Source organism: Mirounga angustirostris, unplaced genomic scaffold (genome assembly GCF_029215605.1).
Source record: "Mirounga angustirostris isolate CCGP_5_RB_7025 unplaced genomic scaffold, mMirAng1.0.hap1 SCAF_3, whole genome shotgun sequence".
Classification (NCBI taxonomy): Eukaryota; Metazoa; Chordata; class Mammalia; order Carnivora; family Phocidae; genus Mirounga; species Mirounga angustirostris.
Window position 1 is genome coordinate 52925440 of NW_026991711.1, and position 25995 is coordinate 52951434.

Here is a 25995-nt window from a genome sequence, read left to right on the forward strand (position 1 = left end):
GGTAAAAATAAATGGTATCCAATGGAGGTAAAATCAAAACAAGGAATTCAAAATTAAACAGAGATGCCCACATCACTTCAAATAATTACTTAGATAGAACATGGCATTTGAACAAGGTCAGAAGCTTGAGTTAGGAAAGGAAGAGCAAAAAGTTAAGCGATGTACATAACCCTGAGAAACATAAGGCTTCAGCAGTTGAGACAAACAGCCTCTCCATTTGTCTAGGATTGCTTATCTTGCCCAGAGTAGACAAGGAGACTAATGAAGTCGCAGAGCTGGAAGCTGCCCCACTGTCTGGGGCTTTATGAAGTCATCAGTCAAAAGTGCTAAAAGAAGAGAGTTGCCAGAAGTTGGGATGAGATTCCTGAATATCCTTAGCTGAGTTCAGACATAGGAAATGCAGTGAAAAAGAAACACCATGATAAAACAAGGAAGGAACTTCAGGCCAAGTTGACTGGCAGCCCTGCACTGCGTGCTGACGGTTGCTTCTTAACTGTGGAGCCAACCACTAGCCACGGCCCTTATGCCAATGATCACTGCCCCACTTACGCCACAGGACCAAATCCTAACGATGGTCACAGGAATACAAGTATGGGTCTGTGCAGAATGTGGATTATTCCCCAAGATTAAGTACACAAACAAGCCAAGTTCCAAGCTACTAAACTAACTGGTATTTCTCTACTATTAGTACAGTGCCTAGGTATATACTCTAATTTCCATATATTGGCTAAACTGAATTGGGATCCTTGTAGGCAACCGTGGTCGTATTTAATAAAAATAAAATACACAACCTCCTTGAGGGCAAAAGTAGAATTTCCTGGTGGGACGTTCAACAAGACTAAGAACCCCGGACTGCAGCACTGAGTCACTTTTCCCTTGGAGTTTCTTGCCCTTTGTCATCCTGGGACTTTGCCACCTATTGAGGGAATGATCCTGTTTTGCTTTATCACTCTAACCCAAGCGTCAATAGAGGACTCCTTCCTTTATTCTCCACAGAACTGATGAAAGGATTACCAATAACTCAGACTTGGTTTAGATTTAGTTCACTCATGTCCAACTTAAGACCTTCAAGGGTCCTTCCTGCTTGTTTTTAGGGTGATTCCTATAGCTTATCCTAAAAGGTGTCTTCAGGATAACCTCACTTCACTATAACCCAGTTGCAGCAGAGAATTGCTAAATGTCCAAATTCATGTTCTCCTCTTCTAGTCACACAACTTGACTATATTTCCTGGCCTCCCTTGCAGTTGAGGTTGGCCACAGGGTCGAGTCTTGACCCCAAACATGAAAGGGAATGATGCATACCCCTTCCGGGACTAACTAATTATAAACTTCCCACACATGCTCCTCCACATGTTTTTCTCCTTCTGGCTGGCTGGAATAAAGATAATCTCCAGCACAAACTTGAAAGTTGTATACTGAAGTTAGGGAAGCCTATATTGGTTTGGGGCCTGCCTATATGAGTAGAGGGGGCCTCCACTCGAACTTGTTCACCCATGCTTTAAATGAGCAAGAAAAAAACCCCATATTACTCAATCTATATATATATTTTAAAGTCTATTACAGCACCTAGTGTACCCTCATAACACAACACAAGAGAATCATTTCTCCATTCAGGTGATCAATTCCAAAACTATAAGAGGTAGCCAAGAAGAGTTGAGGAAGAAGAGGAAAAAAAGGATTCTCAAGGATTCAGCTAGGCAGCTTACGTATTTCAGAACCTTCGTCGGGGGAGGGGAAGGTGGGAAAGGGGAAGAATCTGTTCATCCTTGAGCTTTGTCTTCCTGTCAGTTCTAGAAGCTACCTAGGCCCAGAGTATAAAAAAGTATGATAACCTTCCAGATGCTAGGGAGGGTGTCTTGCAAAACTGGTCGCTTTATAAATTGCTAATGGAAGGGAAAATTGATGTTACCGCTTCAGAGAGTATTTGACAATACTTAGTAGAGTTGAATATATGTATCATGTCTAGGTGCCTACTCTAGAGAAACTCTTGCATAGGTATTTAAAGACACCTGAACAGGGTCATTTAATCCAGCACCATTTGTAAGAGTCTCAGAGATAGAGAGAAGGAAGATAGAGGGAGCTGGGGGTGGGACAGGGGTGGGGGAGATGAGAATGGAAAGGAAGAAGGAAATGAACTAGATCTACATCAAGAATCAATATGGTTCAATTCCAAAAAACAGTATCCAGTAGGGGGAGGAAGGGAGTTGTGAAAGTATGATACAGTGATCAAAATATCTGAAGGACACAAACAACAGTCTGAATATATGAGTAGAGGGGGTTGTGTGGTTTCATATATATGTAATAAAATTGGAAAAATGTACATGATGAGAAAAAGAAAAGCAGCCCAAAGCATCTGGGAACTGTTCTGACACATCTACACCTCAATGTTATTACAAACTAATCTGACTAAGCCATGTCGTTCTACTAATGGACATAAATGATCCCACAGAGCATCCACTTCACATAAGTACATCTCACAAATGACCAAATATCCCCCATCTTGCTAAATGAATGGCGACTTCCTTACCAATTACAGCTTTATACTCATCTAGGCTGTCCTTCCTTTGGGTAAGATTTATTGAGACACCCAAACATAGAATTGTCCCCACATGCTGACAACACATAATCCAGAGCAATCCCCTGCTTCTTTAGACCCTTCCCAAAATTACCCAACCAAAACCTAAATCCTAATCAGTTATTCCTAGCAGCCTTACTGAGCTATCCTTCCATTTCTTATGGTGCATTTTCTTTATCTGCAACAAGTAATAAACCCAGCATGTTCAACTACAGGTGTATCCTTGGTGGTCTTTGGCTGAAGGGCACTGACAAATGTTACATACTAGAACAGCTGTTACTGCTAGGAGAATGACAGAGGGATGGGGGAAACAGTGAAAGAGTTCATTCATCTCCATGCCATTTAAATTTCTTTTTAAAAATGAACCACATGTAAGCAAAATCTTAGGTATGACTTTAGTGGTTGATACATATTTTCTGTGATTTTGAAATGTTTCTCAAAAAGACAAAAAGCATACACACCATTGTGGTGCATACTGGGGAAAAGCTTTACACATGCCATTCTAGGTTCCTTTGAACAATAATTTCCAAAATGCCAATAGGAAGACCTGTGTGAGGCTGGAACCATGAGAATCATCTATGGTGCTTCTTGGAAATTACTGTACTCAAGACTTGGACTTTCTAATTCAGCATACCTGGAGTAAGATCTGAGAATCTATGTTTCTCAAAAGCACCCCTGTTGATTTTGAGAACTATTATAGTTGTACAGATGGATATTTAATATGCATAATTCTCTTAGGTCCATGTGATCCTGACTTAAGATTAAATCATGTTATAACACTCATTTGAAAACAAAACCTCAGTGTGTCTTAGGAGCCCTTCTATATGAGTATTATCTAACAGTACATTCTTCCTGTGTTTCACAATAGCTTCACAAACCTGAACTTCCCCACCATAAGGTTAGGTGAGCAAGTAATCATTCTTACATTTACACATGCATTTGTGCAGGCAACAGATATTTCTTTAGTCTCTGCTTTGTGCTTAGCAATATGGGTTATCAGATAAACTAAACAGATACCGTTTTGCCTGAGTTAGTTTCATGTAAGTGGATGTGAACAAAATCCATTCATACATTTGTCAGCACTCAGAGCTAAATCAGTAGGGAAAAATTTGAGGGTAACCTGATATTAGAATAGCCCTAAAGTATCTCCCCCAATTACAAAGGGAAAAAAATAACTTTACACTGGAGATTACCACAACCAAGTAATGAGAGTTAACATCAGCAATAAGGAGGACATCAACATCATGTATCCTCTGATATGATGCTCTGAGGACACAGCATCACTTCTTAGTATTCTGAAAATTAAAACATCAATCTGATCATAAGAAAACATCAGATAAACCCACATTTGAGGGACATTCTACAAAGTAACTAACCAGTACTGACTGAAAGTGTCAAGGTCATGAAACATAAGGCAAAAATGAGGCACTGTCACAGATTGGAGGAAACGAAATAGTCATGACCACTAATTATATTATGTGATCCTGAATCAGATCCTAAAATAGAAAAAGAACATTGGAGAGAAACTGGTGAAATTCTGATAAAGCCTGTAGTTTGTAGTGTTGTATCAATGTTAATTTTCTAGTTTGATAATTGTACTATGTTTATATAAGATATTAACATTAGGGGAAGGTAGGAGAAGATCTTACTGCAAAACACTGTACTATTTTTGTGACTTTCTCCAAACTGAAAATTATTTCAAAAGAAAAAAAAAAAATCTCCCTCGGATCTCTTCCTTACCTGAAACCAAGACTATATCTTAAAGACAGTGCTTTCCTCTGAGGTCCCTAAATGGAGGTATTTTATTTCTCATACTACATTGTCCTCAGTGCCTAGTGGTGACACAGGCATCTTCTCTGCTCCCCATGCTACTGCAGACCATTACTTCTCCCCGCCCCCCCATCACTTACAAAAAAGAATGTCTGTTCCTGTAGTGCTCCTGATATCAGTATACCCTAAGTTCTTCCCCTCTTGGCTACTGCTACACTCCAAACCATCTGGTCAACCAGCTCTCATTCATTACGACTAGCCTTCCTCCCTATCTCAACTAGTGTCAGTGACATGGAAGTCCTTGATCTCCTCCCTGCCTTCCAGCCCCTAGGCTCTGGTTTTGGGGGGTTTTTTGTTGTTGTTGTTGTTTGTTTTTTTTATTTCCTCATCTCCAGTAGCTCTTCATTCTGCCTCAGCAACACTTCTCGAGTCCTAACCTAGATTTTATCATCATTAACAAATATCCTCCCTCCAACATATGAAATGACAGATCTCACTCTTGGACAGAACTTTCTGTCATTCCATGTTCTTTGCACAAACATCCTCACTACAATAATTTTCTAGCCTCTTTGAGATTTCCAAACCCTTGTTTCCTCCTTTCTCACCATCAGTTCCCACCCATCTTTACTTATTGGGCAGCTTAGAGTCCACAGTCCATTTTTACAATCTTTCCTTTACAAATGCCTTTAATTCTCTCCCTCCTCTTTCTCAGATAAAGTCAACCATCTGCATGTGTACCAGAGCAAGTGAATTAAACTTGGGGAAAAATAATATATCAGGTGTTTGGGGATGGTAGACATGGAGGAGGATGGAGGAGTGGTGGGGTCAATTGGCTTCACTTGAAATTCATGAACACTGACGTCACTCTAAACTGAGCCAACACCAACTCCTACCTGGACTCCGGCAGTAATGTTGTCTCTAGCTTCTCCATTTCCATTCTTGCCTCCTCGAATCTATTCTTGACACAGCAAATGGTAATCACTTCTTAAAAAGAATAAAAAAGCTTCTGAAGACTTGCCCCCTCTAGTTAAAATAAAATCCAGATTCTGTGCCATGGCCTGCATGATCAGTCTGGCTCCTGCCTATCTTGGCAAATTCAAGATCTTTCATTCCCCACTTCACCCCAATATACCAGCTTCTTTTCAGGTTATTGAATACACTGTGTGCTGATCCCTCAGCCTAGGACCTTCTCCCCTGGTTCTCAGTAGAGGTCATTCTTTCTCATGCTTTCATCTGCAGTTCAAATATCATTTTCTCAGAGATTCAGGTCTTCCTGATCATGCTAAGGAGATTCTCCCTCCCAGTCCCAGTATTCTTGATCACTGGTAGAGGTTGCTATCTTCACCACTATGTTCTCCCACAGGAATTATAGGCTGTTATCCTATATATTTCTTGGTTAACTTGTTTTATCTGAATTTCCACATTTGGTTATGGGGCTATATTTGTTTTATTCATAATACATACCTAGAACCTAGTAACCTGGTAGAGTGCTTTGCCAGTTTTTCTAGAGTTGTCTTTTTCTTATTACTTTGTAGAGTTCTTTGTGAAATTAATCCTTTGTCCATTACTCTTGAGGCATATATTTTCTCCTAGACTTGTAGTGTTGTTCACTGTGTCTCCTATCATAAATTTTTTCTGTAGTCTGTACTTTTCCTTATAGCTTCTGAGTTGTGCGCATGACTTATAATTTCTAAAAACATTCTTCATTACATTCTAATTTTGTAGGTTCAATACAGTTTGTCAAATTATCTTTTTGATACTGATTTGAAAGGATACTTTTATCAATAGCTGAAGTCCTAAATACTAAATGCCCATATATTCATGGGCCTACTTGTAAATTCTCTTTTATTGAATAGATTTATTTATTACAATGCCAATAACACTTTATTACTACCATACTTTTATATTACATATATGATACCTGGTACATTAAGCCTCTCCCAAGTCCCTTCAGTTTTTCATTTTTAAGTTTATCTACTTTTTTAGTATTTTCTCTTTAAACTTTGTTTATCAAATTCCACAAAAGGCCTGTTCAGGAGAAATATCTTTATAATATTGATTTTTTCCTCTTATAGTAAATGGTGTATATTTATGTTCATCTTCTTTTAGGTATTTCATTTATGTAGGGTCTATTTATTAGACTTATAACCACCTGATTTACATTGTGGATGATTATTTTATATGGGATTTTTCTTTCAATTATATTTTATAATGGGCTTTTGATGGGTTTTTTTGTTTTTTTTAAAGATTTTATTTATCTGAGACAGAATGAGAGAGACAGAGAGCACATGAGAGGGGGGAGGGTCAGAGGGAGAAGCAGGCTCCCTGCGGAGCAAGGAGCCCGATGCGGGACTTGATCCCGGGACTCCAGGATCATGACCTGAGCCGAAGGCAGTCGCTTAACCAACTGAGCCACCCAGGCACCCTTTTGATGGTTTTTAAGAAAGACAAATGTTTGCATATTGGCTTTAGATTGATTCATGTTAGTTGAACTATTTGTACCAGTTCTAATAATTTTTTAGTTGATCCCTTTGGGATGTTTTAGACGGACAATCAGAGACACTTACCCCTTTCTAAAGAGCCAATATTTAGGCTCTTAATTTCTTTGTTAGAAATAGAAACGGTCTCTAGTTGCAGGTAATAATAAGCACTCTCATCATCCTGTTCCAGACTTCACTGGGGAAGCTGGCTTTCTTCCTAGAATTTCAAACAAAATCTAATACCTTCCTTGAAGGTTTAGTAGAACTCACTGGAAAAGACCCAGCTGGGCCTAGGGACTTTTGTATGTAAAAGTCAAACTACATTTTCTCTTCCATTTATAGTTTTTATTCTATTCAGGCATTAAGTCTAACTGTATATATTTTCCATGGAAATACTTTTTTTCACCCAGATTTCCCCATTTAACAATTAGAAGTAGGACATAGTATTTTGCTCTTCCTGAATTTTGGTTATACTTCCTTTCTTGTCCTTGCAGGGTTTTTGTTGTTGTTGTTTGTTTTTCTTTTAAAATCAGACAAGTTCTGGGGCACCTGGGTGGCTCAGTCAGTTAAGTGGCTGCCTTCGGCTCAGGTCATGATCCCAGGGTCCTGGGATTGAGCCCCACGTTGGGCTCCTTGCTCAGTGGGGAGCCTGCTTCTCCCTCTCCCTCTGCATGCCGCTCCCCCTGCTTGTGCTCTCTCTCTCTCTGTGTCAAATAAATAAATAAAATCTTTAAATTACATAAAATAATCAAACAAGTTCAAAATTTGTCTGAAATTTTATCAGAATTTTAAAGACTCCAGTTTTGGGGTTAATTTACAGATGATAAATTCCTTTTCTACCTTACTAAAAAAAAAAAAGTTTCTGTATTATCCTCCCATCTCTTCCATATCTTTGTATTTATTTTATGGTTATAATACTATATTAATAAAATGCTTTGGTTTTTTATTTCCATTTTTACTAAATGCTTTTAAAACTCTACATTTTCTAAATAATTTTGTAGCCATATTCTATAGATTTTAACATGAAATACTTTAAATTTTGTATTCTTTTATCCCTAAATAATTTATAATTTGAGTTTTGGTTTCAATTTGTACCATAACAGTCATTTAGAGAAGTGATTAGGAAAAAAAAAATTAAGGGCGCCTGGGTGGCTCAGTCATTAAGCATCTGCCTTCAGCTCAGGTCATGATCTCAGGGTCCTGGGATCAAGCCCCGCATCGGGCTCCCTGCTCCACGGGAAGCCTGCTTCTCCCTCTCCCACTTCCCCTGCTTGTGTTCTCTCTCTTGCTGTCTCTCTCTCTCAAATAAATAAATAAATAAAATCTTCAAAAAAATTTTTTAAAAATTAAGTGAATAGATGTTAAAGCTTCTTATTGCTTAATTTCTAACATTATTAGATTTTTCTTAAGAATGGTGGCTTTCTAGGATTTGGGAGTATTTGGGGGATTTTCTGAGAAACTTTGAAACCTTAGTCAGGGCCAATTGTAGTTACATCAATATTTGTAAAGAATATATATATATATACATACATATATATATATATATATATATATTTTTTTTTTTTAAATAGACTCCGTGCCCAGTGTGGAGCCTAACATGGGGCTTGAACTCATGACTCTGAGATCAAGACCTGAGCTGAAATCAAGAGTTGGACACTTAATCAACTGAGCCATCCAGGCACCCCAAGAATATGTATTTTCATAAACTAGGTACAACACTTTATAACTGTCTATATAATCATACTAAGCCATTGTTATTCAAATCTTCTATTCCTTATATTTATTTTTTTGTTCACTTGATGTGTTCATTTCAACAGAAAATTAGCTAAATTAAAAGGAAAATCTGACAAACCCATTATCTATATTACAGACTTAAGCAGTTTGCTTTATAGGTTTCAAATTGATATTTATAATTCACATTATCTTCTGGGTTACATATTTTATCTCTAGAAAAGACCTTTATCTTGTTGAATGGTTTTCACCTTGAATTCAATTCTGTCTCCTACTAACAGTGATATTAATTAATCTGCCTTCTTTTGTTAGCATTTACGGCTATATTTTCCATGCCTTTACTTTCAACTCCTTTGTTTTGCAGCATCTCTTGTAGTAGTGTACAGCTAGAGTTTCATCTTTTTATGTGATCCAAGAGCATTTCTTTTAATAAGGAGGTTTGGCCTATATACCTTTTCTGTGATTGCTGACTTAAGATTTAATTTATTTGACAGAGAGAGAGAGAGCATAAGCAGGCAGAGGGAGAAGCAGGCTCCCCGTTGAGCAGAGCCCGACAGGGGGCTCGATCCCACGACCCTGAGATCATGACCTGAGCCAAAGGCAGACGCTTAACCCACTGAGCCACCCAGGCGCACCAAAAGGTGAAGAAAGTGCCTCTACCTCTCAGAACCGCTAGCTGATGCCATTGTCGGCAGATATCTGGTGCTGCTCCCTGCAATTTTTTTTTTAAAGATTTTATTTATTTATTTGAGACAGAGAGAATGAGAGACAGAGAGCAGGAGAGGGAGGAGGGTCAGAGGGAGAAGCAGACTCCCTGCCGAGCAGGGAGCCCGATGCGGGACTCGATCCCGGGACTCCAGGATCATGACCTGAGCCGAAGGCAGTCGGTTAACCAACTGAGCCACCCAGGCGCCCTGCAATTTTTTTTTTTAAGATTTTATTTATTTAACAGAGAGAGAGACAGCCAGAGAGGGAACACAAGCAGGGGGAGCAGGAGAAGCAGGCTTCCCACAGAGCAGGGAACCTGATGTGGGGCTCGATCCCAGGACCCCGGGATCATGACCTGAGCCGAAGGCAGACGCTTAATGACTGAGCCACCCAGGTGCCCCACTGCTGACTTGTTTATAAAACTTCCACCCTCCTTTCTGCCTTCTGTTGTAATGATCAAATTTTCATTGTATTCATTGTATTTCAGTGTTGTATTTTTTTCTCCTAAAGTTTTTATGTTATATAGCCTATACATCCTGTTATGTATCTTATAATCCTGTTATATATCCTATCCTATATCCTATCCTATTTGTACATATAATTAAACACATAAAACACGTATCACTTAGTCTTCTATCAATATGAAGAATTCACAAGCCTTCCCTCATGCAAAGAAAAAAATGCTTATGTTACTTCCTATCTCCCTCTCTTCCTTGTGCCTTTTGTAGCACTAAAATCCTCTTGACATTAATTTGATCATGCTGATTCTTAATTAAAATAAGAAGATAAAATCCATCATATACTTGACTATAAATGTCACTATCTTCTTTGTTCACAATTATTCTGATACCTTCTCTCTTCCTTTTTCTTGGATTATTTGTTTGACCAGAGTTCATTTTGTGGTAATTTTTTTCAGTAAGGATCTTAGAATTCACACGGAATTCACAAAGTTGGCTCAGCAGGTAGCTTGTCTCCAAGATGGGGGTGGGCCACATATGCCCCCAGGTACCGTATATTTACCAGAACCGCTTTCTGGGCCCCACAGCCTTAGTAAATCTTATGTGTCAAAAAGACATTCTTAGGGTCTATTCTTGGGAACAAAGGCCAGAATCAGCTGGTCCCTCTCATACTTCTTGTGCTGTAATTTGCAGTTACTTTAGACTTTGTTTAGTTTCTCCCTCCAAACACAATACTAGATGTCTTACATGGATTATATTGATTAATATTCTTTTGAGTTAGCAACTTTTACTAGTCCCACCCCATGCTCTCCACGAGGAAACAGAGGCTCAAGGAGTTAAATAATGCTCAGCTAGTGAGCAGACGGATTATAGTTTGAGCCCAAGTAGTCTGATCCCAGATCTGCCCTCACAAGAAGAGAACACTTGACAGGACCAGCTTCCAACGATAAGATAATTAAGTAAACTAGTTTATAAATAAGACACTAGTCAACTTTCATCTTTTACCAATTATTAATTACGTATTGAGAAGGCTAGACGCTGGCCCTGACATCCAGGAGCTGGCCTGGCACTCAGAGCTAGGCCTTGGTGTTCTCCTGTTGGAAGCAATTTCACACAGTATCAACATCAGAAGAGGTCACCCTGTGACTGTGATGGATCCTGACAAAAAGAAGACCACTCGTTAACATGTCTGAACAAAGATACAAGAACCTTGTCTAAACCAAAGTGACCAAATACCCCCAATTCCTAGCTAATTTGTGTGACTGCCACTTCTTTATTAATTACATTACCATTACAATTAATCACTCAGGTCTTCCCTCCTTTCAGATAAGATTAAGATACCTAGGGGCGCCTGGGTGGCTCAGATGGTTACGCATCTGCCTTCGGCTCAGGTCATGATCCCAGGGTCCTGGGATCGAGTTCTACATCGAGCTCCTTGCTCAGCGGGGAGCCTGCTTCTCCCTCTGCTTCTCCTGCTCCCCCTGCTTGTGCTCTCTCTCTCTGTCAAATAAATGAATAAAAATCTTTAAAAAAAAAAAAAAGATTAAGATACCAAATCACAATCACTCCTGCCTCCATTCAACCCAGAACAAAGCCCTGCTTCCTCAAAGCCTCCTACAATCACCTGACACAGACCCAAATCCTAGCATGGTCTGATATCTTCTTACCAAGGTGGCCACAGTTCCCCCATGGTATGGTTAAGGAGTTTGGAATTCATCTAATAAAAAATGGGAAATAATTGAGGGTTTTAGAATAGGGTTAAACATGATTAAAGTTGTGCTTTAGAAAATGAAATCGACAAAACATGTAAGGCAACCAGAAGAAAAAGACAGTGGGCAGAGATGGTAATGAAGCCATTCCAGGAGTACAGGGGACGACAAGGAGACAGAAGCCCTAACGCAGGTGGCATGTGATAAATACCTACATGAAGGTGGCAGCAGCGGGAATGAAAATGAGTTAACGTGCACCAAGACATCTGCAGGAAGAACCAATAGTGGGTAGAGATTTTGATACGGTCTTAACCATCAGCACGATTTAACATTCACTAGGCAGGGATTCTCCCAGATCAGATTTCCCATAAAATATTCAGTCTTATTCTGAACAAAATAGGGGATTTTTCTATCTGTAAGTTCACTTCATTAGCATAAGATAGAAAGTTATGAACAGGATGACTTTGGATTCACCTTACTTGGATTATAAAATGTGAAGTTGGATTTAATCCTACCATATGGATAAGGGATCGATTTAGCCCTTAAGTGTCTTTTGGAAGCTCCCAGGAAGGGCATTAGAAGTTTTGTGAGCATATTAGAAGGCAAACTTGGGGCCTAAGTGTGCATATTCAGCAGACCTGCCTGGGTCCTCCACTCTAGGAAACTAAAATAGATGAAGATGTGCCTCCGAGGAACTAATCATACTATTATTTAAATGGAAATAAAAGAGATGCATGGCTCTGATGGTAGAAACGAAGTAAACTTCCCAACCTTGCAACGAAGTAAACTTCCCAACCTTGCAACCGAAAGGCTGAGCTCAAGGTGGTGCTGTTTTGGAATGAACATGGTTCCAAGAGCTTTTTGAGCTGGGGTTTCAAGAATTGAGCCCCTTCTCCCCTAGAAGTATTAGAAACAGTATCTAGGAATAGAGTACAGCCCAGAGAGATCACAAAAGCCCACGGACCCTAAGTTTAACTGTGGTACTAACTCAGTGTCAGACCTGGAAGAGGATGGCATTCATATATGTTGAAAATCAGAGGAAGCACCCATACTTCCTCAATTTTTCTTTTACTTACTCTAGGCAAAATTTAGATCTTGGTAGGAAGAAACGCATCCGTTTTCTCCCATCCTACGTGAGCCCCCACCACCGATTAAATAGGCTCAGAATTCAAACCCCTCTCTCCATCTATCCAAAAGACATTATTAGAAAGATGACTATAACCCTCAAAATAAGCTACCATTCAAAATTCTAAATGCTGAGATTTTACTCAAGTGTTTTAAATCACCTAAATCCCAACATCCTCCCTTTGATATTTTTTTTAAAAAGCACAGCCAAAGGTTTATTAATTATTATTTCAAATGCTCAAATCCACCAGTAATATTAATAGAAAAGGCCATCCTGAAAAGTGCCACATTTGACTTTTTATAAGTAATTAAGTAGAGAGAGTAAAAATAATGGTGAAAACTACACCAGGGTTAGAGGCCTATTTCTACCCTCTGCTTTCATGCTCAAGAATCCTAGAACTAATTCTAAATTGTGAAATGAATCTGTCCCCAGCCAGAGTAGCAGACTTAATGCACCATTAATCTGGTCTGCTCTCAGCTGCCAATTGAAATAGTCACAGTCATTCGATTTTTAAGGAAAAGACAGTACTGCAGAAGTACATTCCAGAGGTCTTTTCATAAAAGCCATCCTGTGTGCTCCATCTGCACACACAATCTGCTTGTGTATTTCCAGCCAGCTTGCATGGGCAGATTAATGCGTACAATTAGAAAGCAACCTCACAGGCATTCAATAAACTGCCTTCATTATTACACTCAGGAGAGTCCCTTTGGATGTCAATAAAAGCCTAGTTTTCTGCCTGTTAGCTAAATAATTGACAACACTAAAAATAATCAGAAGCAAATGAACAAAGTCAGGAATAAGGTGTTAAGAAAGAGCACATTGGACGCCTGTGTGGCTCAGTTGGTTGAGCGACTGCCTTCGGCTCAGGTCATGATCCTGGAGTCCCGGGATCGAGTCCCACGTCGGGCTCCCTGCTCGGCGAGGAGCCTGCTTCTCCCTCTGGCCCTCCCCCCCTCATGTACTCTCTCTCTCTCTCATTCTCACTCTCTCAAATAAATAAATAAATCTTAAAAAAAAAAAAAGAAAGAAAGAAAGAGCACATTAAGATTCTCATGGTAGTGCCCCAGGATGCTATCATGAGCTTTTTCTCCAGCAGCTTGGATTTACAGTCTGCTCAAGTCCATGGATGCACTTCTGTACAAAAAAAAAAAACAAAAACAAAACACCATTCCTGGTCTGCTATTTGAACCACATTTCACAGCATGCTGAAACTAGCAAGGACATGAGGTATTGACTAGTTTGAAAGAATTTCTTACTTGTGTTTCTATTTTGTGTTGCTTGGTTTGAAAGCTTCAGGAGAATCTAATTCTTTTGGTGGAGGAAGGGAGCATTGGGAAATGTGGAATAGGCTGGTTGGTCTGGTGAAATCTTTGTGCAATTAGAATTCTAACAGCTCCCCTAGACAATTTTTGAACCATAAACCACTTATAAGAAGGTATGATAGAGGCTTGTTATGCCGAGGATCCATGTTTTCCAAGAAGTCCCTTTCATATTTCTAGCTAGATAATGATCATTCATTTCATGAGCTATTAGTCTTTTAATTTCAAAAGTAGTTCAAAACAAAATAATCTTTAAAAAAACTCACATATATTTTATGTTCCTCAATAGACTTTAAAAATCAATTTGAGATACTTCTCATTTTTAGTCAACTCCTTTTTCCTGGTTAACTGGGACTTTCATGATAAGTAGAAGAAAGAGCAAGAGTGAAATGTGCGTGTAATTGAATTCATCTCCACTGATGGTATAGGAGGTGGTTGAGGGTAAAACTCTTTTTTTTTCTTTCAGAGAAAAAGGGTGATTGATCTCTAGTATTTAGTAAAACACAACTCAAGAAGCTGGAGACTATGAAAGAAAGGCGCGTGGGTCACATAACCTCCCATGTTCTTTAGATTCTGAGAATCTCTCATCCTTCACCTTACCATGCTTAAAAGGCTCCAGTAAATGGGCTTGTTCAAACTCCTAGTCCTATACCTAAGACCCTTCATTGGTAAGCAGCTCTTTCCTTTTCCAGTGAAGCTAGAATGACACAGGATAAATACATTTGTCTTTATTGTCTCTCTAGCCTACTACTGCCTACTCTCTCTAGCCTACTACTGCCCCCATGGCATCCCCTTGTCTCCTTCAACTCCTCTGGCTGGCCTAGAAATACTTTCATCCATCCTATACCAATGAACGGAAAGGCAATAATATATTAACACCCTTGATCTACTGCCTCTCTCCTGCCATCTCTCTCTCTAAGACTGCTTCTCCTTAGATTCCCACCAGCTCCCTCAGTCCCATACCAGTCTTAGAAGAACAGCAGGGAAAAACAGGCTATGGATTCTATGACTCAAGTGAGGGCAACGTTTATTTTAACTTAAGAAAGATAATGTCACTCATTGGCACTTCTACCCAACACATTCCATCTCCCATTTTTCTGGCCTGGGTAGCAGAAGACAACCAAGTACCTCACTTGCTAAGAGGCAAAGTAAAGCATTGAGAAACTCCTTCCCACTCCTCCCTCGGAGACTTGAAGCAAAAGAGCTGCTTAGGATAGAGGCAGGATAATTGCCATGGAATGAGAAAAACAGAGGACGCAAGATACTTTAGGGTGTCACATATGCTCACCCCAATAAGAGAATGATCTTAAATTCTGAAAATGAGGTATAACGACGGGAAGAGAGAAGAGGAGGGAGTCAGATAACAATCCACCCGAAAGTGGAGGCCAATTGCCAGTTCTGGGTGGGACCAGAATAATCTCTACATAATAGTCACTACAAAACAGAAGCTGTCTGATCCACTCAACAAAGACACCTATGCATAGTTCCATTTCCATAAAATTCAGGCACTTATATGCCATTTATGTGAAATATTTTATTTAATCCTTACAAATGGCCTGTGGGAGAGATACTGTCATCCCTATTTAAAAAAAAAAAAAAAATGAGGTTTCATACTCTGTCCAAGGTCACAGTTGGGGAATGGAGCTAAGACTTTGAATCCAGATATGCTTGGTTTTAATTCTACCACATTTGGAATTAACCTAGGTTAATTTCTAGGTTATGTATTTTATATATATATATTCCTAAGTTATAATAAAAATATGGTTTGGGGCTTTTTCTATTCTTTTAAGCAGCTTGCAGGTAATCTAGCTACTTTGAGTTAGGACAGGAGCTTATCTTTAAAGCCTGTATAACAGAGTAGATTACCTACAATATAGCACATAGTAGTTGCCCTATACATATTAGCTGCTGATATTCACAAGTCCTACTAGAAAAAGTACCTTGGTGGATGACCACCAACTGGAAATTTTGCCAGTAACTGCTAAGTTATTTCTCAATTTTTGTCTACAAAAATACAAGTGTGACTAGTCCCCAGTGCATTAGATAAACCCCTAGTTAGTTCAGATTCTGCTTGGGTACTTCTTTTCAAATATCATCTTCTTTATATCAGTGTTTTGAAAGTCGACATTATCAGAAGTACCTTGGATCACCAAAGAATCAGTCCTCCTAGTTATTTAGAATGGGGAATTTCTCAAATTTAGCAGTCTTATTTCAAATCGATTAACTACTAAAGAATACTCCGTGAACCTCAGAACCTCACTTACATAATGACAGAGTTTAATTACATAATTAATGTAACAGCCAATAATCCAATACCAGAGGTCTTAAACAGTTACCAGCACCTAGAACTTAAAAGCAGATGAACAATATGCCTATAAAGGTACAAAGTTCTGAAGATACAAACTTACTATTGCCGGTGCTCTCTAAATGCTTCTCTTCTGAGGTTTTCTTGAAGTTTTTTTTTCTCCTCTAGTTTATTGCTCTGAAATTGCAAATATCAAAATGCCACCTATTAGGGAAGCTTTAAGCAGAATCATGGTGTTAAAGTTAACCAAGGTCCAAAATCCTTAAGTTCAAGTGGCCCCAGTAGTCCAAGATGGTACCTAGCAGGGCTTCCAAGATGTGTCCTCTCAACCCATGGGTACTGTTTACCGAAAGCCAGGAGCCCCAGATTCCTGCCACGGCTCCCCTCTCCCAACTTGATTGGCATAATCACAGAATCAGTATTCACATTTTTATTCTGTAGTTCAAATGATGGCAACATTTATATTTTAAGAAGTGTTTTCAAGGTGGTTTAAGGGAAATATGAAATTTCCACACCAAGTATGTTGAATGAAAATTATAAGAAATGGTTAAGTAGTTCATAAAAAATTATATATATGTGTGTTTGTATATACATATCTATATATCTATATATATAGATATATATATCCCACCCACATTCCATTAAAGCATTCAGAAAAAGATTTTCAATAAGCCGACTCAACTCCCTCCTGACTTAGAATCAGATACTTAAAGCTGTTGAGAGACTGAACAGCAAATGTCATAAAAAATGGAACGGAAAAAGTTTTTTTAATTAGTTGTTTGGCGAACCTAAAAACAAAGGACTTCATATTTGATATTACTGTCACCAAGGCTCTGGCATATTTTAATCCAACTTAAATAACCCTGGAGCTTTTTGTTCACTATGACATAACTGTCTTTTTTTTTTTTTTAAACTTGCCTATGAAAAACAAGTGAAGTTCCTAGAGAACAAGTTTAATGTGAGTTAAAACAAGTGCTACCACACAGGAGAGACTTGAAGTTTTAAATGAATCCAAGGGAGACAGCAAGCAGCTGGGTTTGCTTTAATGAAAGAACTGGATTTGCCTAGCAGGAAGACCTGTGAAAAGGGAATAATGGAAATCATTACTTCTAAACCCTGACATAAGTTTGGCTCCATCTTTTGAAGAAGGGGAAAAACTGTTCATGTTGTTCATTTCCATGGAAGTCTTCATTCACACAGAACCACTTACTAGTCCCGTTTTGAAAAGTAAAATGGAGGGACGCCTGGGTGGCTCAGTCAGTTGGGCATCTGCCTTCGGCTCAGGTCATGATCCCAGAGTTGGGATCGAGTCCTGCATCAGGCTCTCTGCTCAGCGGGGAGCCTGCCTCTCCCTCTGCATGCCGCTTCCCCCTGCTTGTGCGTGCACGAGTGCACGCTCTCTCTCTCTCTGTCAAATAAGTAAATAAAATCTTTAAAAAAAAAAAAAAAGTAAAGTAAAATGGAGGTTTCAGTTTCAGAAAAAAACAAAGGAGGTTTATTACAAAAGGAATCAATTATAATACAAAGCAATTGAATTATTCATGAAACAAGTTCTAGGAAGTAAACTAATAGAGAATTGTGAAACCAAATCAACAGGCTCTCAACCTAGAAAAAAAAATCCTGATTCATGAGGCCAACATGATCAATTGTGATGAGGCCCTACATCTCTGGAAAAAAGTGGGGGGCAGTAAAAGACAGCAAGCAAGCAGTAGGGATTCATTGAACCTCTGTAAGGAATGCTACTTTGAAAATAGCGAGAAAACCACACAAGCATCTGGAGACCAGGGCTAGGTTCCTTTAGCAAGGTCAAAAATTGGAAAACCAGTTTTGATCTCTTCACTAATAGATTATCATTGAATTCAACTCATGAAAAGTTACTCAGTAGCTAAATTCTGTACAAAAAGATCTGTTTATCCCTCAGAAGTCGATGGAGAAGTATTTTGCAAAATACCAGAGTATTTAAGAAATTATATTCAATACCTATCAATGTAGGAGCTGTTTATTATACTAATCTGAATACTTACATTTAGTCATACTATTTATTTCTTTCCATATAACAGAGAATTAAGGAGTCATCCAACCATACTTTATATATATATATAAATGTAAAATGTCTAGGAGCACCTGGGTGGCTCAGTTTGTTGGTGTTCAACTCTTGGTTTCGGCTTAGGTCATGACACTGAGCGTGGGGCACCGTGCTGGGTGTCGAATTTGCTTAAGATTCTCCCTCCCCCTCTGCCCGTCCCCACCCTGCTTGCACATGCACACACACTCTAATTAATTAATTAAAATATCTAAGAGCATGGGTTCTAAAAGAAAAAATTATGTAACCAGCTCCAGATCCACCACCACTGAGTAACCTTAAGCAAATCATTTAATATTACTGAATCTCATTTGTTCAAACATTTATCAAATGCCTGTTATAAGCTTGGTACTATGTTAGATGCTGAGAATACAGATATGAACAGAGCAGTGCCTCCTCTGGAAAATTTCAGAGGCTAGCTGGGAACACAGACAAGAAAGAAATGATGGCAATGTATAAAATATGTGGGGGGATAGAGGTTTGTAAACAATATGACCAGAGAAAAAGCATAAAGTAGTGCTTTCAACAGTTCCACAAACATTAATCTAGTGTCCACTAAGTGGCAGACCCCATCCTGGGCACAGGAGCCAAGTTGATTAACATTCAGAATGTGGTTTCTAACCTTGGGTTCATGAGTAAACTCTGTGTTAAGAGGATGCTCATTTTTACGGAGAGTGGGTTCATCCATAGCTTTCTTCAGATGCACCAAGGGCCTGATGACCAAATTAAAGGATAAGAACCATGATCTAAATTCGAGACAGATATCAATCTTAGCAAGTTTTCCAGGAGGAGGAGCTGATGGGAGCAGGGCTACTTCACTCCATTACACAGGTTGCTCACTACTCAGGGGGGCCAGGAAAGGGGTTGGGGAGGCTAAAAGAGGGCTGGCATTCAGCTCACCAAGCCCAATATCCCAGCACGGGGTGTCTCAGCACAGCACAGGTATCTTTTTCTATGTCCCACAAGAGTACTACCAGCCACCAACCTGAGCACCCACAGAACTGACGGCCTGCATGAAGAATCTGCTTCTAATTTGCACAAAGGCAATGATGGGCTATAGTTGGGACCTATAGGAAAGGGATATTCCCATAACTTACAATATTTTCAGTAAACAAAGACATGAGAGAATAAGCCTGTTTAGGGAACTCTGAGAAGCTCATGGATAAATTGAAATGTGTTTGTAGTAAAGATAAGGTTGAAGAAATGGGAAAGGGTGGTTAGAGAGGAATTTATATGCCAAGTAAAGGAGTTTGGACTTCATTAAAGGCAATGATGAGCCATTATGTTATTTTAAGCAGGACAGTAAGCAGCTCACTCTGAAAGCAATGTGGAGAATAAACTGCAGGAAGGACCACAAATATAAAAACCAATGGAGTGATTCTCACAATAATCCAGGCCATAAATTATGAGTCCCAAATTAAGGCAACGGGGACAGAGAAGGATGGGCAAACTCTAGAAAAATGCAGGGAACAGAAATAATAGAGGGGAAAAAAGAAATAATAGGAGGTAGACTATATCAATGAAGGATGAGTGAGGCAAGGGGGAATAGTACAAGAGGATGGCCATTAAGAGCATCAGAATGAGCAGAAGTTTGGTTTTGAACCTACTGGATTTGAGATCTACTTGTGGCACATCTAGAGAGAAATATCAAGCATACAGTAGAATGCGTGGTTCTGGGATTCAGGAATATGGGCTAGAGATACAGACTTCAGAAATCACCAGCACAAGGATTAACTAACCCTTAAATGTGGAAATGTGAGGACTTTCACCCAAGACTGTGGTTGGATAGGTACAGGGATGAGAGAAGACCAACAGATAGGACCTAGATAGAACATCAATAGTAGAAAAACATGTGGGGTGAGGGGAGGATCTGGAAATCCAGAGAGGTGGAATTTGAAGGACAGAGTACTTAATAGTTACAATATTACAAAGAGTTTAAATAAATTAGAAATTAGAGTCTCCATTAGGTTTTTTAAATTAAGAGCACCTTTGGTGCTCTTAGCTAGATCAGTACCAGTGGGGTACCAGAGACAGAAATCAAACTCAGCCCACCAAGGAACAAATAGAGATGAGAACTCAAAGAAGGCAGGTCCCTAGGCCAGCTGCACTCAGCATCACCTAAGGGACATTTTTAAAAGCAAGAGATCCTTTGGTTTAGGTGATTGCTAGAAGTCGGTCCACAGACTGGCATTTGGGAACCAAATGTGGTGGAAAGGCTTTCAAGCAGTTGGGCCATGATACTTGGCAGGGAGGAGTTGAAAGCAAACCAGAACAGAGAGAGACCCTTTGTTTTTAAGAGAACTGAGTAGGATTATGTCCCAAGAGACAGAGGGGTTGGGGGCTGGGGGACAGGAAAGTAACAAGAAAAAAGGGGGCTTAACTGATGGAGCAGCAAGGTTCCTGAGGAGATGGGAGGGAAGAGGAGATAATAAACACAAGTAGAAGAATCCATCGTAGCGACAAAGAAAAGCACTTTCTTATTCCCTCTGAGATGGGGTGGGGGTAGAAAAACTTAAACTTAAAAAAAACTTTAAAACTAGCAATGCTTCTCAGCATCTGCATAAAAAATGGTGACCTCCATTGCTCCAAGTAACTCTCAGCTTTAGGACTTTAGAGTTTACTAGAAAGAAGGAGAGTCATCAGATACCGCCCAGGTCTCTGGCTGGTTTCCTGCCCTTTCTGAGGTTATAAGACCACAAAAGGTCCTCAGTATTAAATGAAATTATTTATAAACTATATACCACTGTGTAATATCATTTCAAACATAAGTAGATCAAAGGCAGAAGAAGAGGAATCCAGGAGGCAGGGAGGGTTTTTAACATGGAATTGGAAGATTTTCATGTTTCAAGTGTGTGGGTATCAGGAAAGCCTGGGGGAGAAAAAAATCGAATTATTACCTAATCCATCCATGTAATTATGAGGGAAAATCATGGTGGAGGTTTACTCCCACAGCACAAAATTCAGGCCAAGGCCTTGTGAGGATTTATGAAAACCTGTGTACTTATCCTGCAAGTTCCAGTTGGCAAAGGAAGTACTTACACCTGGTACGCTGCCTTTGTTTAACCATTTTCTTTCACTCTGATGTTCTAATAGTTTAGGGATATTTTCTCTGTCTTACAGATTTCCAGAAAGAGAAGCGAATACATTATCATAAAACCACATGAGTTGTATTAACTTCCTATTGTTGCTGTAACAAATCGCCAAAACTTATTGGCTTCAAACAATGCAAGTTCACTCTAATAATCTTACCGCTCTGGAGGTCGGAAGTCCCAGATGGGGTCATTGGATTAAAATCAAGGTGTCAGAAGGACTGCTTGTCTTCTGGAGGCCCCAGGGGAGAACCTTTCCTTGCCTTTTCCAGCTTCTAGAGGCCACCTCCATTCCTAGGCTCATGGCCCCTTCCTCCGTCTTAAAGCCAACAGCGGCAGGTGGATCTTTCTCCTGCTGCCACCTCCTCAGCTCTCAATCTCCCGCCTCCCTCTTTCAGTTCGATTACACTGGAGCCACCTGGATAATGCAGGTTCTCTATTTGAAGGTAAGCTGATTAGCAACCTTAATTCCACCTGCAAATGTAATCCCCCCGCCCCGACCCTTTGCCAGGTAACATAATATATTCCTTGGTTCCAGGGATTAGAATGTGGAGGGACAGGGAATGGGGCATTATTCTGCCTACTACATGGGTTATAATCTAGTTTTATATCGGTAAGCGTCAGACATATAATATGCCAATACTTCACGAAATCTTTGCCCTTCTTAGCCCTCAGAGGCTTGGCTTTGGAATGTGTGTGGTAGGGGAAGGTGAGGGAGGCCCTCTTTCACTTAGGGCTAAAGCAGTGGTGTGCTGATAAACTTAGCAACCAGCTCTAGCAAAGAGGAGGAGGGGAAGGTTGACTTGTAGCATTTACTGATTTCTGGGGTGAAAATATTCCCACAATGGTCAGTTTCAAGTTACCAAGATGAAGTCCAGGAGCTCTAGTACACACCAGGGGAAGAACACATAACATCAACATACCCTAGTACAGAAAATAAAAGTTTGATTGGAGTATCCAAGTGCCCTTTACAAATTTCCCCTTCAGCTATAGGACTAACTCTCCCTGAACCCACTGACATGACCAGATGCTAAAGAGCTGGCTGCCTTTCACACCCTTGTGCTTATTAAAAATCAAAGACCACTCACATGTGCTAGCAGGGAATATAGTTTACTCTCCCCTCACTCACACACAGGTTGTGACCAATTAGAGACCCGTGTTCCATGGTGACCCCGCCTGGGAGAGGGAGAACTGAAGGGCAGGGGGGGTTAAGACCAGAGGCCAAGCTAGGGACTCTCAGGTGGCAATAGGCTGCTTGGTTTCTACTTGACCCAGAGTTCCTGGACAGTAGCCATTTGCCTGGAGAGGAGGATGGTATTTTGCAGGCTGCTGTCCATATGGGTGTTTGCTGTGCATTTTAAAGAATAAATGCTCCATAAGCATCACCATTATTGCTTCCCTTGGCCATTTCCACACTGGCAATGTGAAGTATGCCATTTCTAGATGGCTAATGTCCATTTTTATCTGACACAAGCTACTAAATAGGCTCACATTTAGTAGGAAAAGCCACAGATGTGTATCCAACAGGAAGAGCTAGGTCCTGGTGGCAGCACAGGGCAATTAACCAGAGAAATCAAGTCTATGGAAGGACCAGGGCAGGCTGCTCCTTATCTTGTTCAGTAGCTTACATTAATGCTCCTCAACTTTTCTATGCACTAAGAATCAACTGGGGAGCTTATTAAAATGCAGGTCCTGGTTCAAAAGGTCTCAGGTGGGGTCTCAAGATTCTGCATTTCTTTCTTTTTTTTTTTCTTTTTTTTTTTTAAAGATTTTATTTATTTATTTGAGAGAGAGAGAATGAGAGACAGAGAGCACGAGAGGGAAGAGGGTCAGAGGGAGAAGCAGACCCCCCGCCGAGCAGGGAGCCCGATGCGGGACTCGATCCCGGGACTCCAGGATCATGACCTGAGCCGAAGGCAGACACTTAACGACTGAGCGACCCAGGCGCCCCAAGATTCTGCATTTCTAACAAGTGATGCCAATGTCGCTGCTTCAAGGAACACATTTTGAATGGGAAGGATCAACATACCAATGTTCTCTCCCCATCTTTCACTTGGGGACAAAATTATACCAATAATCATTACAGTTATCACATTAGAAAAGCCAACCCAATTAAGATTTCTGTAGTTAATGATTGTGATGCATCTAGTGCTACGGTACAACTTGGAAAGAGAAAAATGTTGCTTTTTTTTTTTTTTAAAGATTTTATTTATTTATTCATAAGAGAGAGAGAGAGAGAGGCAGAGGGAGAAGCAGGCTCCCAAGGAGCAGGGAGCCCGATGCGGGACTCGATCCCAGGACCCTGGGATCATGACCTGAGCTGAAGGCAGATGCTTAACCATCTGAGCCACCCAGGCACCCGAGAAAAATGTTGCTTTTACTCAATGTGAAAGAAAGCCACTTCAGCCACCAGCATTTCTGAATAGTGTACATTATTTGACCCCGGGAAGAAATGAGCTATAAATAACCCATAAGCCAGCCAATGATGGGTATTAAATGACCACTAATGCATGGCTTTTAGAAGGAGAAGTTGCAACACAGTAATTCTTCAGGATCTGCAAGCCTCTTAATTCAATTCCTGGTGATGGCTGGATGACCTTCTTAATTCCCCCCGAAATGCAGACTGACTATGTAAATGGGAAACCTTCTCTACAATCACAAGACCAAAGTGTGAGCATTCCTTTGAAGAAAAAGAAATGAAAGGGGGGAGTTGGGTGAAAAAGGATAGGGAATAGAGAAGTGGAAAAACAAACAAACAAACAATGTTTTAAAGGTTAAAAATGAATTATTGTAATAAAAATCTTTTCAGTGAAGGTGTAGTAGCTGATCAATTGGAAACAGATTGCCAAATCAAATTTTGCAAGCAAAAGTTCTTATACTCTTCTTGCACCTCCAGCATTTCATTAGAGTTCCTCATGTAGAAGTCCAGTCTTATCTCCACGCCAGAGCCCACATCTCCATCTACAGATGCTCCCAGCCACGAGAGAAGAGGAGGAGGTGGGGCTTAGTTTAGGGGCATGGTGGGGAGCTGCCCAAGATCATACAACATAACCAAATACCTTACAAGAAAGACAGTCTGCTCACCAGCCAGGTGGACAGCAGAAAAGACTCATATACTCGCATGTGTTTTATAAGCCATCACATTTTGGCTTCATTAACTCCAACTGGTAAAAATATCTATTGCTCGGTAACCAGGCTTAAATTTTGACCAATACTCAGTCTTTAAAAGAAAAAAAGAAAGAAAGGGAAGGAGGGAGAGAGAAAGAGGCAAACAGACAGGCAGGCAGACAGCAAGAATAGGAACGGTGTTTCCATGACTTATACTTGCAGCAGGTACCATGCTCAGTGGTGAGTATCATGAGCCAACGTCCCCATACCTCCAGTATTTTGTTTTCTTCTTTAAAGATTTTATTTATTTATTTGCCAGAGAGAGACAGTGAGAGAGGGAACACAAGCAGGGGGAGTGGGAGAGGGAGAAGCAGGCTTCCCACTGAGCAGGGAGCCCGACACGGGGCTCAATCCCAGGACCCTGAGATCATGACCTGAGCCGAAGGCAGACGCTTAACTGACTGAGCCGCCCAGGCGCCCCCCCCCCCCCCCCATACCTCCAGTACTTAAAACCTATTACAGCTTAGGACTTTGTGGAGAATGGGAGGAGGAAGGAGAGGTGGGGGTAGAACAACACTACATTCTTCCTTCTTCTGTAGCAGAAAAGCATTTTTTTTTTAAGATTTTATTTATTTATTTGACAGAGAGATAGAGAGAGAGCACAAGTAGGCAGAGTGGCAGGCAGAGGGAGAGGGAGAAGCAGGCTCTCCACTGAGCAGGGAGCCTGACGTGGGGCTCGATCCCAGGACCCCAGGATCATGACCTGAGCCGAAGGCAGCCGCTTAACCGACTGAGCCACCCAGGCACCCCGAAAAGCATTTTTAAGAGATTTTTTTGGCCGAGCCCCAGAAAGAGTTATCAAAATGAAAAACATCTTTCGCTTTGAGATTTTGCATAGATCCTATCAGTAATACTGAAATGCAAATGCACACTTTTTCTTTTATCAGGAAGAGAGGTGTGTTCACCTATTATACACTCATCCCAGAAAATTCAATATTTGGATATAAACATGGCAGTGCCCCGAATGTTATCGTTACTAACTACTTTGCCTTCTGGTCAAATACATAGCCCCTACTTGGATCACTTGCCTGGGAAGTGAGACAGTGTGGTCACTAAGAACTCTAGCTTGGAGGCCAGTCTGCCTGGATTTGAATCCTACTTCCTCTGTTTACTGGCCATGAGCCCTTGGGCAAGTTATCTATCCTCTCTGCCAGTTTCCTCGTTTGTAAACTTAGGTAATAAGAATAACATATACTCATAAGGTTATTGTGAGAATTAAATGAATTTGTGTGTGGGCAGTGTGGAGAAGAGAACCTGGCACGCAGTAAGCCTTCCGTAAACGGTAGCTCATCATCCTTTCTACCGTCTTACCTTCTCTCTCTGAATTGCCTTCATTTTTTGCATTTTGGCTTCTTCCGCTTCCTTCCTGATTCTTACAGATTCTTCTCTTTTTAGCTGAATTGTATTGAAATTACAGAGGACAAAACACAGTTACTATTTTTCAGTCTGAACTTCTGGAACACAAAATTATGAT

At 40.2% G+C, this 25995-nt stretch overlaps 1 protein-coding gene across 2 annotated transcripts in view; it reads right to left on the minus strand.

The window, feature by feature from the left end:
- EPSTI1 (epithelial stromal interaction 1) overlaps positions 1 to 25995 on the minus strand; it is a 90409-nt gene that overhangs the window by 39499 nt on the left and 24915 nt on the right. For both annotated transcript variants that reach the window (XM_045869503.3, XM_045869502.3), the window contains exons 5-6: positions 25833 to 25916; positions 16285 to 16358 (exon numbers count right to left, since the gene is read on the minus strand). In XM_045869503.3, coding sequence (XP_045725459.1) covers positions 16285 to 16358; positions 25833 to 25916 — 158 coding nt within the window. The remainder of the gene's footprint in view (positions 1 to 16284; positions 16359 to 25832; positions 25917 to 25995) is intronic.